The 16074-nt window shown below is 45.9% G+C and overlaps 1 protein-coding gene across 1 annotated transcript in view; it reads right to left on the reverse strand.

The window, feature by feature from the left end:
- MAP3K15 (mitogen-activated protein kinase kinase kinase 15) overlaps window positions 1-16074 on the reverse strand; it is a 115671-nt gene that overhangs the window by 78672 nt on the left and 20925 nt on the right. Inside the window, exon 3 of the mRNA XM_059157232.1 lies at window positions 13499-13522. Coding sequence (XP_059013215.1) covers window positions 13499-13522 — 24 coding nt within the window. The remainder of the gene's footprint in view (window positions 1-13498; window positions 13523-16074) is intronic.

Raw genomic sequence — 16074 nt, forward strand, 5'->3', positions numbered from 1 at the left:
ATTGGGGTTAAACCCCTCAAAATACAGATACCAGTGTTTTATAAAGAGAAGTGGCAAAAATTCAGGTGTGTGGGCGCTAACTGGGGTCAGGGAGAAAATTGCAGCTACTTCCCAGAAATCACTGGGAACTGCCTGAACCAGGGGAACAAAGTTCCTTTCCTGGTATTATCTTCAAATTCTCAAAGACAGACTCGTACTGTCCAGCAAAGTAAGGTTTGGGTAGGTTAGAGACAAATTTCTCCATCTATAATACAAAGCCATGTTATTGAAGTAAATTCAATGCCTTTTATGCAATCAGAAGGTTAAACTGCTTGTTTTTCCATAGGCAATAGGCTGAGTTTATGATAAAAACCTTCTGATTGCAGACAGAGGAAGACTGTGTGCATCAGTGAGGTCTAGAAGGTCAAATATCTGTGCAAAAGCGGAGTTTATTTTTTTCAAAAAGTTAGAGCTAGATTGGGGCTGGGGTGGGGTGGGGTGGGGTGAGAAGCTTCTCAGATTACCGCCCCAGAAGAAGAGCCCTAATCGGCCAAAAAAATTAACATTTAAAGTCTCTATGAATTGTCTGATGAGCATACAGCAAGTAGAGACACATTCAAGAAAACCAACTTATCTTGGTAAGAACATTGGATAATCTGCTCCTCCCCTATCCTCCAGCCCAGAGTGACAGAAATGCTACCCTCGTTGGGGACAGGCAAGAAGGGGCTCCCTTTTATTCCACAAGCTCTAGTCTAGGGTGATAGTTTCTCTCTCCTTGGCCAGGCTACCAACACTGTCATTCACCACAGCCCAGGCTGGAGCAGCTCTGTTCCAGGCAAGTGTGGTCAAGAGGACCAGTGGGCTCAGTGGGTTAAGTGGCTCCCTTCAAGTCAGGTCATGGTCCTGGGGTCCCAGGATCGAGTCTCACACTGGGCTCCATGCTCAGCAGGGAGCCTGCTTCTCCCACTGCTTGTGCTCTAGATCTCTCGATCTCAGACAAACTCTTTTAAAGAGAGAGAGACAGAGAGAACCAGAGTTCCATTTCCCTGCCCAGTTCCCACATGTAGGCAAAATAGGCCAAAAACTGGGCCCTGATCATCTTTTGTCCCAGATTACAAGGAGTAAAGGTTCCCTATCAGGAGAGGCAAAGCTGAGAAGATTGGGGGCTGCCACTGTTGTGCGGCACCTCCCCCCAGAGCAGGTGGGAGTCAGGCTGTATCCCCCACCGCCCCCTCTGGAGCAGGGGTTCGGAGGCTCTGCCTGGGGCTAGAGGCATCCTGTAAGAACAGATAGCTCTGCGGCCCTCCAGAAGTGGACCAGAGGACCCACAACACAGGAAGGCCCACCTTACGGGCACCATCACAAACCAGGGAGATTCCCGTGTCAGGAAATGAAGAAGTCGGTAATTCAAGACAGCAATAGGTCGAAGGCAGACCAGCTCATTTCTCAAAGAGCAACAGGGTGGACAGAGCTAAGAAGAGCCTTCCGGAGGTCAGACAAAACCCTGAAGACGGGCCTTGATGGCTGCCCCTGCCAAGGAGCCCCACTTTAATGATCTCAGGCTGTGGAAAGCTCACATCCCAGGACATAGTCAGAAACACAGTCATCAACTGACAGCTCGGGTCTATTCTTCACACAGGAAGAATGCAACCCCCGTCACCCCTGAGTGGGGGTGGGAGGGTCAGGGCGGTTGTGTACATGCCCAGCGCTGTGCCCGCCAAGGAGTGGCACCAGAGGCGGCAAAAAGACTTCCCTGAACTAGTGTCATCAAGTCACTCAACAAACTGGCCAGCAACAGAAACGAGCTCCACAGACGGGAGGGAAAGAGCTCAGTATCTAGAGTTGCTATATTGCATTATCTAAAATGTCCACTTTTCAGGGCACCTGGGTGGCTCAGTCATTAAGCCTCTGCCTTCGGCTCAGGTCATGATCCCAGGGTCCTGGGATAGAGCCCCGTGTCGGGCTCCCTGCTCAATGCGGAGTCTGCTTCTCCCTCTCCGTCTGCCTGCTTGCCCCTTTTTGTGCTTACTCTCTCAAATAAATAAAATCTTTTTTAAAAAACATTTTATTTATTTATTTGACAGAGAGAGAGATCACAAGTAGGCAGAGAGGCAGGCAGAGAGAGGAGGAAGCAGGCTCCCGCCAGAGCAGAGAGCCCGATGTGGGGCTCGATCCCAGGACCCTGAGATCATGACCTGAGCTGAAGGCAGACGCTTAACTCACTGAGCCACCCAGGCACCCCTAAAATCTTTTTTTAAAAGATTATATTTATTTATTTGACACACAGAGAGAGACAGCGAGAGAGGGAACACAAGCAGGGGGAGTGGGAGAGGGAGAAGCAGGCATCATGCTGGGCAGGGAGCCTGATGTGGGGCTCGAACCCAGGACTCTGGGATCACGACCAGAGCTGAAAGCAGACCTTAACAACTGAGCCACCCAGGTGCCCCTCAAATAAATAAAATATTTTTTAAAAAAATAAATTGTCTGCTTTTCAATGAAAAAGAAACAGAACATGCCAAGGAACAGGACAGTATGATCCATGCATAGGAAAAACAGCAGGTGACAGCATCTGACTTTGGAAGGCCCCAGATGCTGGACTTAGGAAACAAAGACAGGACAACAGCTATTATAAAGATGCTCCAGGAACTAAAGGACACATGAAATGCTGACAGAATTAAAGGTATGATGACGCTATCTCATCAAATAGTAAGTATCGGGGAAGAGACAGAAGTCACAAAAAAGAAGCAAATGGGATTTCTGGTGTTCAAAAGTACACGTAACCAAAATCAAAAATTCACTGAAGGGACCCGATAGGAAAATCTGCGTGGAAGAAAGAATCAGCCAACTTGCACAGAGACCAACAGTGTATGTAATCTGAGGAACAGAGAGAAGAAAGAATGAAGAAGGAGGCAAGAAACTCAGAGAAATCTGGGACAGCCTCCAGTGCACCAACATAAACACGTCCTATTATGGGAGTGCCCTAAGGACAGGAGAGAAAGGAGCAGAAAAATATCTAAAGAGATAATTCCTGAAAACTTCTTAAACATGAGTAAATGAATCTACATAGCCAAGAAATGTAAGGAAGTTCCCCCTGGATAAACTGAGAGATCCATACCCAGATAAGCACCAGTCAGCATTTTCAAAGACAAAAATCTTGAAAGGAGCAAGAAAAAAAGGTCTTAGCACATACAAGGGAACGTCAATTAAATCAACAGCGGACTTGCCCTTGGAATTAGTGAAGCCAGAAGGCGGCAGGATGACATACTCAAAAGGGTGAAAGACAAAATAAGTCAGCCAGAAGCTTCTATCTCGCAAGCTAGATTTTCAGAATGAAGGTGAAATGAAGACATTTTCAGAGCAACAACCATGGAGATCATTTGATCCCAAAAGACCCATCTTACGAAAGCTACTAAAGCAAGTTCTTCAGGCTGAAAGTGAGTGACACCAGACACTAATTCTAATTCACTTGACAAAAACAAATAATGCCAGTAAAGGAACAGATAGGATTGCCAATTCTTTCTTAACTGATTTTAAAGACAACTGCGTGAGGCGATGTACGTAATCCTATGTTGGGTACTGTACCACCCGGCAATAGGATTTATCTGACACCAACAGTACAAGAGATGCCGGTGGAAATAAGGCGGTACTGGCCCAAGGAAAGGGCGCCATTTGTTACCTGGAATCCACAGAAACCAACCAAAAGAACCAGAAATGGTCAACGGAAATGTTACTATAACCAACTCTATCAATGGATACCTTTTTCTTGTCTTCTCTCAGCTTAAAAGACAGAACATTATAGAGAGCGACGATCCTGACAAAAAGATTTCCCGACATTACAATTAAATAACCTCGTGTCTCCCCAAAAGGCAGTTAACTGAAGGGCCAAGACTCCCAGCTCTTTGGATACAAGTATCCCAGGTCTTCAAACTCTTTACGGGGCGCCTGGGTGGCTTAAGCCTCTGCCTTCGGCTCAGGTCATGATCCTGGAGTCCTGGGATCGAGTCCCGCATTGGGCTCCCTGCTCAGCAGGGGGCCTGCTTCCTCCTCTCTTTCTCTCTGCCTACTTGTGATCTTTGTCAAATAAACAAGTAAAATCTTCATAAATAAATAAATAAAATCTTAAAAAAAAAAAGAACCCTCTTTCCAAAAGGAACATTTCCTCTGAAATCTTGTAGACCGTCCTTCTCCAGCAAAGCGCGTTCCTTGCAAATAGCACGAGAGTGAACTCTGTCCTCATCCTCCTCAAGTCCTCAGTAATGAGGTGTGAAGAAATAAGACTTTGACGAATAAATCCTGGCGCCCGCAGGCAAAGTGAGAGCGGCAGAGGCTCCTGAAGACCTGCCCGCAACCAGGAGGGGACCCGATGCTTTGGGCGAACGTTCAGCCCAGCCACCGTCAGAGAAAGAGAGGGGATACGTGACCTCTGCAAACAACTGAGCGAGCTGAATGGACAGGACAGAGGAGACAGCAGGAATCTGGAGGCTTGGCAAAGCAAAAATGCCCCCTTTGAGAAAATCTCTCATGAAGTGTACAAGAGTTTAAGAGATTTTACAGAAAGCAATGGGGACTAATGGCTACATTTACAAAAGCAATTCATAAACTTCCAAATGAAAGCACAGGCTTTTGAGGGCAGTTCTTTTGTTCTTACAAAGGAGAAGAATAGGCCCAAACATCTTCAAATGATGGGGCACATTCAGACTTTTGTTGGTGGGGAGACCAGAAATTCAAAAGAAAAACATTGATTAGCACAACACATGTCCAATAGCGAACCCAGCTTGTATATTTGTAATTGTCACATTTATAAATGGAAACATCCCAGGAATCCAGCTTTTTAAAACACATTCAACAAGGGCAGCTTAGTTTCCTACATAATGGGGCAATAGAGCGAATACGCCAGGCCCATTAATATGTAAACCCTTATTCCAAACACTCTTCAAGTACCTCCAAAAGGAAGATTCTGATACAGTAAAGTTAGGTCAGAGAGCAGAGTAAAAGCCACTGGTCTCGGACCCTGGGAGGTTAGGGAGTGGAGGAGTCTGTCCTCCAAAGTCTTCGGTTCCTAACTTAGCGATGGAGAGTTCTAGAACTGCTGCCACGCCACGTATAGATTCACCACCGTGAACAGATTGTCCTACAGCACCAGCAAGTTAAGGAATAAGTGTTTAAGAGGCTCTCATTATAAAAGTTTGATTATACAGTCTTGAATGTCATAATTTTTCCCCTCTGCCAGTCACCGATTTTATTTTTTACGTTTTTATTTCAATTCCAGTAGGTAACGTACAGTGTCAGGGTCAGGAGTACGATCTGGTGAGACTGAACACTTCCACGGTCGAACACGGTAACTTTTAATGCTTGACGAATACACCACATGAGACGATTTATCGTGCACTAAACCCTTCCCTTGTTATTTAAGCCTGTTCTGAGAAGCTTCTTACTGTACACAGAGACGAACACCCTTGCCTCTTTACACTGTGGTCTTTTCCCATGAATGAAATGACCAGAGTCAGGGTGAGATTCTCAGTACGTACGAGCCACTGTCACAAAGGACGGAGCAATTTACATCTCACCCATAGGGCATGGACGCATGTCTGTTTCACCGTCATCTCCGCAGAGCTGGGTAGTGGGTTGTTGTTGGTTTTTTTTCCCCATTGGTTGAGTTAGGGGAAGACGAAATGCCACATTAAGCACTGAGATAGGAAGTACCACGTCTGTTCGAGCACAGCGAGATGCTGGAGAACCGGGACAGCCAAGGACTGAATCCCAGCTCCATTCCACAGCAGATGAATGACCCTGGGCTGTGTACTTATGCATCCAAATCTCAGTGGCCTCATCTTTAAAATGAGGACAATACTACAGTCAGGTGAGAGAGGCCTCATGGCCAGGGTGCATAGCGGGCATGCAGTAAGTATTAGCTATGTTCAGTGGTTCTAGACTGGACCAGGAGTTCTGACCCTGGAGTCTAGTAATCCTTGGGAGCCTGTGAACTTAAATGAGAGAAAAATCACCTCTTTGTCACCATTTCCTTTTAACCGAAACAGAACATTGCCTTCCATTAAGAATGTAGGTAACACTTTAGCTTTAGCAGGACCTGGGACTTTGTCACTCAGAGAAATCATAGAATTTTTCACATCACATTACACTTCCTGCAGAGATCTCAAATAACTTTCATACCCATTACTACTCCAAAGTCATGAGCTTTTTCAGACCTGCTCTTTGATCTAATTATTGGAGACATTAATAAAGCAGCACATAGACTACAACTTTATGTTTAAAGAGTTTACTGATTTGGCAGAGAGAAAATGAGCCGTGGGCAGAGGCAGAGGGAGAGGCAGACTCTCCGCCGAGCAGGGAGGCTGATGTGGGTCTCCATCACAGGACCCTGGGATCGCGACCCGAGCCGAAGGAGGACGCTTAACTGACTGAGCCCCTCCAGGCACCATTCCTAAATTACAACTTTAAAACATATTTTCATAACTATGTTCCAGTGTAATTGGTCACTTTTGCAATCCTTTGTATATTTGAGCATTTTAAGATCTATTCTGAGAAGGGATCTACAGGCTCCTCCAGAAGGACAAGGGGTCCCAAAGTTCTCCGAAATCTACAAGCCCCTGCCCTGGACCCCAGCACATGTTTCACACAGAACCCCCCCACCCACAGGAGTTTCTCCAGGGGGCTTCACCTCTGAAGTCTTCCAGGAGTGACAGCAAAAATCCCCCTCCACGAACAGCAGCTTGGGGTCTCCAGAACCACCCAGGAGAGCAGAGCACGCTGTTTTTTTTTTTTTTTAAAGACTTTAAAAAAATTTATGTATTTATTTTTTGACAGACAGAGACCACATGGAGGCAGAGAGGCAGGCAGAGAGAGAGGAGGAAGCAGGCTCCCCGCTGAGCAGAGAGCCGGATGCGGGGCTCGATCTCAGGACCCTGAGATCATGACCTGAGCTAAAGGCAGAGGCTCTAACCCACTGAGCCACCCAGGCGCCCCTCACTCATCAGTTTAAAGGGAAAAATAATTTCCGTGCCTCTGAGCCTTAGAGATACAGTGCTCAATCTCGGGGCATATAGGATTTATAAATTCCTCAGATCAAAGGATTATAATGTGGCAGACACTCAGACACACACAGAGACACTCCCCCCACTTCAAGGTAGGAGGCGCTGCTACTGCCATCCAGAAGCCCCTCCATGGCAGACCGTACCCCACCCAGAGTCACACACTTCCCGGTGAGGGCTGGATATGGGACCTCTCATCCCGACTCAGAACAACTCGGAAAGCCCATTCAAGCGCCAGAGCCCCCCATGGGGTGAGCCAAGTCCATCGCTGAGCCTACATCCCAACTTCATTTCTCTCTGCCCGGTCCTGCTTCCTTCCTGCCTGCCTCTTCCTCAGCCTTGATCCCATGGGCGCGCCTCAATGCCTCTCCTGCGCACTCCACTCAGCTCAGCCTCACAGCCTACCTCCAGGGGGGACCAAGCTGCCAAATACAACGTTAACTCTGAAGGTCTGATTGTTTTTTGCAAAGGAAAATTTAAACCGTTAAAGGACCCCTATGGACTATGTACACTAATAACAAACTACCAGGAAGTTTCAAGGTTTAATAGATAAAGTCATCTCTTGGATTGGCTACATTTTCATTCCTATTCCTATAGAGGCTCAACCTTGATCTTTCATCATCTGAACAGGTTTTCTGAAGTGATAAGATGTGGGAAATGGCCGTCTTTGATATCTGTATAGCAGAAGGAAAGAACATAGGATGAAAACAGATGAAAAGAAGGCAGAAGAGAAGCACCTGTTATGGAACCTGGACCAGAAGCTGCATCACATGGGGGAGGGGAAGGAGGGGAAACCAGGACCGCGGATGAAAAAGGTGATGAATACCGAGTAAGGCCTAGAACTGGAATTAAAATAACCCCATGTTAGCTACACTGGAATTAAAATTTAAACCTTAATAAAAAACTGAATTATGAAGTGCAGTGCATTAGGTGTAAAACATTTTTATGAAAGCTGTTTCTTATAAAAATTTATCCTGGGGTGCCTGGCTGGCTCAGCCAGTAGAGCACAGGGCTTTTGATCTTAGAGGTGTGAGTTCAAGCCCCATGTTGGGTGTAAGGGCTTATTTTAAATAAATAGACTTAAAAAAATCTATCCTGGAAAGAAAATTAAGAAAATGATTTTATTTACAAGAGCGTGCAAGTGAATAAAATATCCAGGAATAAATTTAATCAAGAAAGCAAAAAGCTTATACAGTGAAAACTATAAAACAATGCTGAACTAAATGAAAAAGGACCTAAAGATACAGAAAGGCACGCTGTGTTCTTGGGAAGGCAACCTTGTTACAAGGTCAAAATCACTCACTATGCATATATAGGCAATCTCTATCAAAATTCCAAATTTCTGTTTTGTAGCAATGCAAAAGCCAACTCTCAAATACAGAATTCCAAGAGGACCCAGACGGCCAAAACGATGTTGACAAAGTAGGGGGAACCAGATTTCCTAACTTCAAAACTTACTATAAAACTACAGGAATCAGGGCGCCTGGGTGGCTCAGTGCGTTAAGCCTCTGCCTTCAGCTCAGGTCATGATCTCAGGGTTCTAGGATCGAGCCCCACATCAGGCTCTCTGCTCGGCAGGGAGCCTGCTTCCGCCTCTCTCTCTGCTTGTGATCTCTCTGTCTTTCTCTGTGTCAAATAAATAAATAAAATCTTAAAAAAAAACCCTGCAGGAGTCAAAACAGCATGACCCTGGAGCAAGAGTAAACATATGGATCAATGGAAGAGAATTTATTTTATTTTATTTTTTAAAGATTATTCATTTATTTATTTGACAGATAGAGGCCACAAGTAGGCAGAGAGGCAGGCAGAGACAGAGAGAGATGGAAGCAGGCACCCCGCTGAGCAGAGAGCCCAAACGTGGGGCTCGATCCCAGGACCCTGGAATCATGACCCGAGCCGAAGGCAGAGGCCTCAACCCACTGAGCCACCCGGGCGCCCCAATGGAAGAGAATTTAAAGTCCAGAAGCAAACACTTACACTTATGATCAATTGATTTCGACAAGGGCGCCGAGATAATTTATCAGGGAATGAAAAATCTTTTTAAGAAAAGGTGCTGGGGCGACTGGATGTCCACATGCAAAAGAAAGAAGCTGGACCCCTAGCTTACACCAGATACAAAAACTAACTCAAAATTCATCAGAGACCCGTAAGAGCCAAAACTCTAAAACTTTAATTAATTTTCTAATTTTTTTAAATTCCAGAGTGATTAACATACAATGTCCTATTAGTTTCAAGTGTCCAATAGAGTGAGCTTTCAGAAAGAGAACACAGGAGTAATTCTTTGTGGCCCTGCGTTAGGCTAAGAGTTCCTAGACACAACGTCAAAAGCACGACCCATAGAAGAACTGAGAAAGTCTCTGATAAGGGCTTTGCTTCCAGAATACACAGGAACTCTTACAACTCTCTAATAAGACCAAAAGAAAAAAAAAAACAATTAAAAATGAGCCGAAGATTCTAATGAACAGCTCACCCAAGAAGACTACGAGTGGCTAACAGGCACGTGGAAAGATGCTCAGCATCACGCCCGGCGAGTGGATGCAGACAGACAGACAGACAGACCACACCAAGTACTGGAGAGGATGAGAAGAGCCCAGACCGCCGTTGCCGGCCGAAATGGAAAAAGGCTGTAGCCACTCTCTGTATCCTCTTGGTAGTTTTTCTGCAAGTTAAACATTTATTTACCTGATGATCCAGCAAATCTGCTCCTGGGTATTTTACCCAAGAGGAACCAAGACGTAGTTCCACACAAAGACCTGGACCTGAGTGTTTAGAACAACATTATTCGCAATAACCGAAAAGTGGAAACAGACCAGGTGCCCCCCCAACTTCTTTAGGGCTCACAAGTATTCTGTCGTGTCACAAGTAGCCCATGTCTCATCTGGGTCAACTTTTTGTGTAGTTATTCAGAGAGACAACACAGGGAATACCCATCCGAGAGGATGACGACTTGGCAGTACAAAGGAAATACCGCCATGGGCTACCGCAAGGCTGAGCCCCAGAAACCTCAGACGAAGTGAAAAAAATTAGACACAAAAGACCACATTACCGAATGGTTCCATTTATAGGAAAAACTGTGGAGAGGTCCGTCTGTAAGACAAAGCGGACTGGTGGTTCTCTGGGGCCGGGGGTGGGGGTGGGTTTTGTGGGCACTGTTGCAAATAGGTGTTTTTGTGATGAAAATGCTCTCACACCAGATCGGATGGTGGCGAGGGCAGCACAACTCTAGCTTATGAAAAATCAGTGAATCCTGGGCATGCCCGTGAACTTCGTGTTATGTAAAGGAGGCCTAAATAAAGCATTAAAAAAAAAAAAAATCTTGTGAAACAGGACTGGGTACAAAAGTTGACACTGTGTTTCCACCAAAGAACAGAAAAGCCCAGAATGGCCTGAAGCCTAGAAACTGGCTTCACTACCCTCACATCATGGCAGAACAAATGCTTCTAGAAAGGGAAGCAAGTGTGCCTATCTGTGATGCTTAATTCTGCGTGTCACCTTGACTGGCCATGGGGTATCCCGATTGAACAGTAGTTCTGGGTGTGCTTGGAGGCTGTTTTCGGCTGAGATTAGCATTGGAGCCAGGGGGCTCAGCCACGTAGATGGCCCTTCCCACTGTGGGCGGCATATCCAACCCGCTGAGGCTGCAACAGACTGAAAGAGGAAAGAGGGATTGACTCCTTTTGTCCCCTTGCTGCTTGAGCTGGGACCGTCATCTGCTCTGATTTGGGAACTGGGATTTACCCCATTGGCTCCCCTAATTCTCAGGCCTCGGGACTTCTGTCTTATGGGGTGGGGGTGGGGGTGAGCCAGGTGGTGGGTAGTAAGGAGGGCCGGTATTGCACGGAGCGCTGCATGTAGTGCATCAACAATGAATCTTGGAGCACTCAAAAAAATAAAGTTTAAAAAAAGAAAAAGCTTTCCTGGGTCTCCAACTTGCAGACGGCAGATGGCGGGACTTCTCAGCCCCCACAATCGCCAGAGGTGATTCCCCAGAGTCAAGATCTCCTCCCACCCCCTCCATGTATCTCCTACTGGTTGTTTGTCTGGAGAGCCTGAATACGCCAGCCCTTTACCAAACGAAGCCAAGTTCAACATACCAATAGGGAAAATTCGAGAAATATAAAATGATTCCCTGAAGGCAGAGAACTCAAAGTGTTTTGGTTTCCACATCTTCATACATCACTGCGAGCGCTCAGCGACATGTTCAGTGTGGGGAATTTCATCCATGCCCCGGACTCCCAGGACTTCGTAATTCACCACCTAGGACTACGCCGTACTTCCTTTTTGAAAAGCCACAGACCCACAGTTTTATCAAATCCTTTCCCCAAACCTCTGGAGTTAGACAATCCAGACCGCTGCTTCTAAGCAGCATTAGCCCAATCCACATTCAGGGGACAAGCGAGCAAATTCGCAGTAAAAGTCACCTGATTTACTGTGACATTCGCTTCCAACGTTTAATCACCATTAGCTGTGAGATGGCCCTTCTGCGGATTCCAGCCTTTTCTGAGTTTGCTCTACTTCCCTGCCACCTGGAGTAGTAGTAAGTGTCTCCCTACTTTCCAAAAATAGAAATCACTTGAAAATGACCGTGAACAATACCTCTCAAGGTTTGTCTCACTTCAACCTTTCCTCTTAGGTGCTTTTTTCCCTCCCTTCCCAGCCGCCTCCTCTCGTCCTTTAGTTTGTTCTCTTGAATGCTCTAAATTTTCACAGCCCATCAAGCATGACAACTACTAGCACTGAGCACAGAATTCTAAAGTAATGGCAAATATAGCAGCAGCCTTAGTTGCCGTATCCTCCAGAATAAGTTCATTTCAAACACACACACACCCACCCACAACCTAGGGAGAATGGTGCCCTGATATAATTACAATGGCCAAGACTGTGAAGGAATTCTGGGGTGTTCACAGGAGGGAAAATGTACCAGAAGGGAAGGTATTTAGTGGAATGATAACGGAGTGACACTAAGGCTCTTGGAGAACAAGAATATTTCTAGGCTCCAAAACACCCAGCAGCCAGGATGGAGAAAGAGTTTTCTTTCTTTGGACCGCACCTTAATGTAATTCCTGTTTGGAGGAATAAGCATTTCTGGCACATTCCTTGCATCCAAGTTACGCCTTTTCGCTTGTGCAAAATACAGAACCACAGACTCTGAGAGCTGTAATTTTTTCTATGAACCAAGTGACAGAGCTCAACCGTCCCATTTTCCTGATGAGGACACGGAGGATGACTGCCCAGTGTTACTCAGAGACAAGGTCAGGACTACAACCTATGCCTGCCAGCCTCAGCCCCAGGCTCCTTTTACGGGATCCCCACCATGTCCGTGAAGGAGGTAATTTAAGAAATCAAGATCTAGACAGAACGAGAGCGAGCCCCATCAGTAGACAGTATGAGTACATAAGCGGGACAAGATGAAGCCACCAGTCTTCCTATTTCTCTTCCCACGAAGAACTCAAACCCATTCTGATCCCTTAATTTTACAGGTCGGCTTGTTAAATCCAAGCTCCGGTGGTAATTACATAACTACAGCACTAGCTTTGTTTTAAGAACTTCATGCTCTGTCTTGGAGGAGGAGAGTCAAGGCTTCCATCTCGGGCAGGAAGCTCTGCCTGGGCCCCCCAGCTGCGGGGTGGGGCCTCCTGTGGACAGGGTGAAGCCGTGCCAACTCCCATTCCCGAGAGAGGGAGCCCTCGGGACAGTCTACCTCCTGGCCCTTTTTGTCCTCCCTTTGAGAATTCCAGCCGCTAGAGAAAAAGAGGCAGGAGGCCCTTCCTTTTTAGAAAGGGATGAAGGAGACGTCCTTTGTCATCTGCGCCACGACTGGTCAAACCACAGTGCAGCAGGTCCAGGAAGGTGGGAGCTTTACGGGGCATTCAAAGGTGCAGGGTAACCCTGGGACAGTGTCTAAGGACATCAATTTATTTGAAGGTCTTTAAAGTGGGGATTTCATCACACGATTCCAACCAACACGGCGTTATCACCATGTCACTGCAGGCACTTGGAAGCCAAGCTGGGAGACTTCAGCACATACATGAGAGCAGGAAGAATTCTGTCCTAGCTCTTCAGAGCTTGTGGCAGGCGACTCTTGGCTAGGCCCCCGTGTTACCTAGCGTATAAGTTCTTGCTACTCTGCGGTTAGGGAAACTTAGGTGGCCAATGTGGGAGGTAACGGCTCTGGCAAAAAGGATCTTGGTGGCTGGTGGGTCAAACCCAGATCAGAAGGAGACAGCCAGATGGTTCCAGGCTCTAAGTCCTAGTGCACAATGAAGTCCAAGTCCGCCCTGACCTTCCGCCCTGCGCCATGGATGGGAGTGGGGCCTGAGCTAGCGGGCAGCTTGAAGGACAGAGGTTCTAGCCATCCCCCTGAGAAACACGACAGTGGGTACAATTAGAAATCACTGTGCCATCTTTGGGATTTTCAGGCAAGCTCTTACGCATGTACCAGGTTAAAAATCTGAAAACATTGTACTTACTGTGTTTTTCTGAGTGACCATATCCTGAAAAAAAAAAAAAAAGAGAAGATGAATATAGCTTTTAAAAATAGCCACTTATTTCCATAAACATTACAAGCACCTTGCCCCCCACCCCCAACATCTAGCACCCACCTTCGAGCAAAAGTTAATCATTTCAAACCTTGTGCTTCCCCGGGGTGAAAAGCTTCAACTAGGGGGAGCCTCAAAGAACTGTGAAATTCCTATTCTAGGGAAAATATGCCAATTGGCTAGCTTTTGGAAGGATGGAGGGGCATATATGGTTATAAGGACTTCCCGTAGCGGTGGCAACGCTTTTGTCCAGATGCTCTGAGATTCGAGTCTGGGGATCTGAATTCCCTGCAGCTCGCCTGCCCAGTGAGGAAGGTCCAGGACGGGACCGCCGGGTAAGTCCCACGCTATCCTCGGGGCTCCGTCAGGGCTCCCGTGCCCCCCACAGCCTTGCCACACAAGGGTGCTGCCGGGAGCATCTCCGCCACCTTGCTGGACCAGCCTCGGAACCATCAAATCCAATGACGTTGGTCTGAGTCAGCGAACATCGCAACAGGGTGATGCAGCCTTTGAGTGTATCATTTATGCGCCAGAAGCCAACACTTGCTGACAGGAGGAGACATAATTACACAGCAGCAGCCCCATAAAAGGGCCTTCATATATTCTGAGATTTGGGCTTTTGGATGACAAGCGCAGCCTCCTTGTTCTGGTGTCACACAGAACAGACAACCCATTTCCATTTTAGGGACGATTTTTCCATATTCTAAGAAACTAAAACTTATCTTGGTCATGGGACTTTCCAGAGGAATCTACTAAGGCATTGTTGAGGGAAAAAAAAATATATATATATATATTGCGGAATGCCTGGGTAGCTCTGAGCCTCTGCATTCAGCTCAGACCATGATCTCGGGGTCCTGGGATTGAGTCCCGCATCGGTCTCTCTTCTCAGCAGGGAGCCTGCTTCCCCCCCACTCTCTATCTGCCTGCCTCTCTGCCTACTTGTGATCTCTTTGTCTGTCAACTAACTAACTAACTAAATAATCTTAAAAAAAAGAAAAATATATTGCATTGGAAAAAAATTTTTTCTAATTTCACATGTCTCATCAAAATAAGGCTTAATAAGCTACCCTTTCATATTTTCTAGTTCTAAATATTTGCAAGCACAACCACTTTAAGTGAAAAATCAGTTAAAAGAAAAAAAATCAATATCTAAATATCAAAAGTAATAAATTAGATGGGCTTCTAGCCTTTTGGAAACTATCATACAGCATAAAGTACAAATAATAAGCCCGTTTCTTCTTTCAATGTCCTCTTAATGACTTCTTAAAACCCAGCCCTGCACTCTAATTACACAGCACACATCTACGTCAAGTGTACGTGATACAGAACAGAGAGAGGTTCTACATCTGATGCAGACTGGACCTCCACCAGGAAATAACCCCCAATGATTATAGGATCCAGAAAAATCGGGTTAAATCTCAAGAAACACATACAAATTCAACTTTATCATCACAAAATTGTGCTATTTATATATTAGAGATTTTTAACACTAAGGGAGTTGGACATTTAAAACTGCTGTCCGCGAAAGCTAATTTGAAGCCGCCGGTTCTCACCCATGGCTGTGCTTTTGAGTTAAAAAAAAGTCTCTCAGAGACTGTATGTAATTGGTCTGGAGCAGGACCTGGGTATTGGGATATTTACAAGCTGCCCAAGTAATTCTAAAGTGCAGTCAAGGTTGAGTAAAGCTGCTGTAAACAAACCAAGATTTTCCTCCTGAAATCATTTAATGCAGACCAGGATCTTCTGACCAATATTAAGACATCCGACAATGTTAATATTTCTTGGGTTTTAGAGTAACCCACCTTAGACATTCACATTTTACAAATACATTTTTTTAAAGTTTTTACTCTAATTCCAGTTAGTTAGCTTACAGTGTTGTGTTAGTTTCAGGTGGACAGTACAGGATTCAGCACCCCCACTCGGGGCCGCCTACCCCACTGCCATCTCCCCCTCTCTGTTCCAAACAGGAGCGTTTTTTCAAAGTACTATTATCCGAAAAACATCTGTATCACACTTGCAAGAATAAATTTTTTTAAAGATTTTATTTATTTATTTGACACAGAGAGATCACAAGTAGGCAGAGAGGCAGGCAGAGAGAGAGGAAGGGAAGCAGGCTCCCCGCTGAGCAGAGAGACCGATGTGGGGCTCGATCCCAGGACCCTGAGATCGTGATCTGAGCCGAAGGCAGAGACTTTAACCCACTGAGCCACCCAGGCGCCCCGCAAGAATAAATTTTTAAAAATATCCATCACTACTGAGTTGTGCATGAACAGACAAGTTTTCAGTTTTGCTCTGCTTTCAGTGGTAGGGGGCATGGGGAACAACAGATTAAATAGGGAACCTTCTCCCCACTTTGGTAACTGTTCTCTGTCGTCATCCTATCATTCGAGTTGAGAAACTACTTTTGTTTGTTAATGTGTAGGTTTGGATCAAACTGCCCACTAAAGGATTCAGAGTCGTGTGTTTGCTTCAATGGAAGCTAACAGTTTTTGCCTTCATTTCCCTAA

The sequence above is a fragment of the Mustela lutreola genome, chromosome X, assembly GCF_030435805.1.
Source record: "Mustela lutreola isolate mMusLut2 chromosome X, mMusLut2.pri, whole genome shotgun sequence".
Taxonomy (NCBI): Eukaryota; Metazoa; Chordata; class Mammalia; order Carnivora; family Mustelidae; genus Mustela; species Mustela lutreola.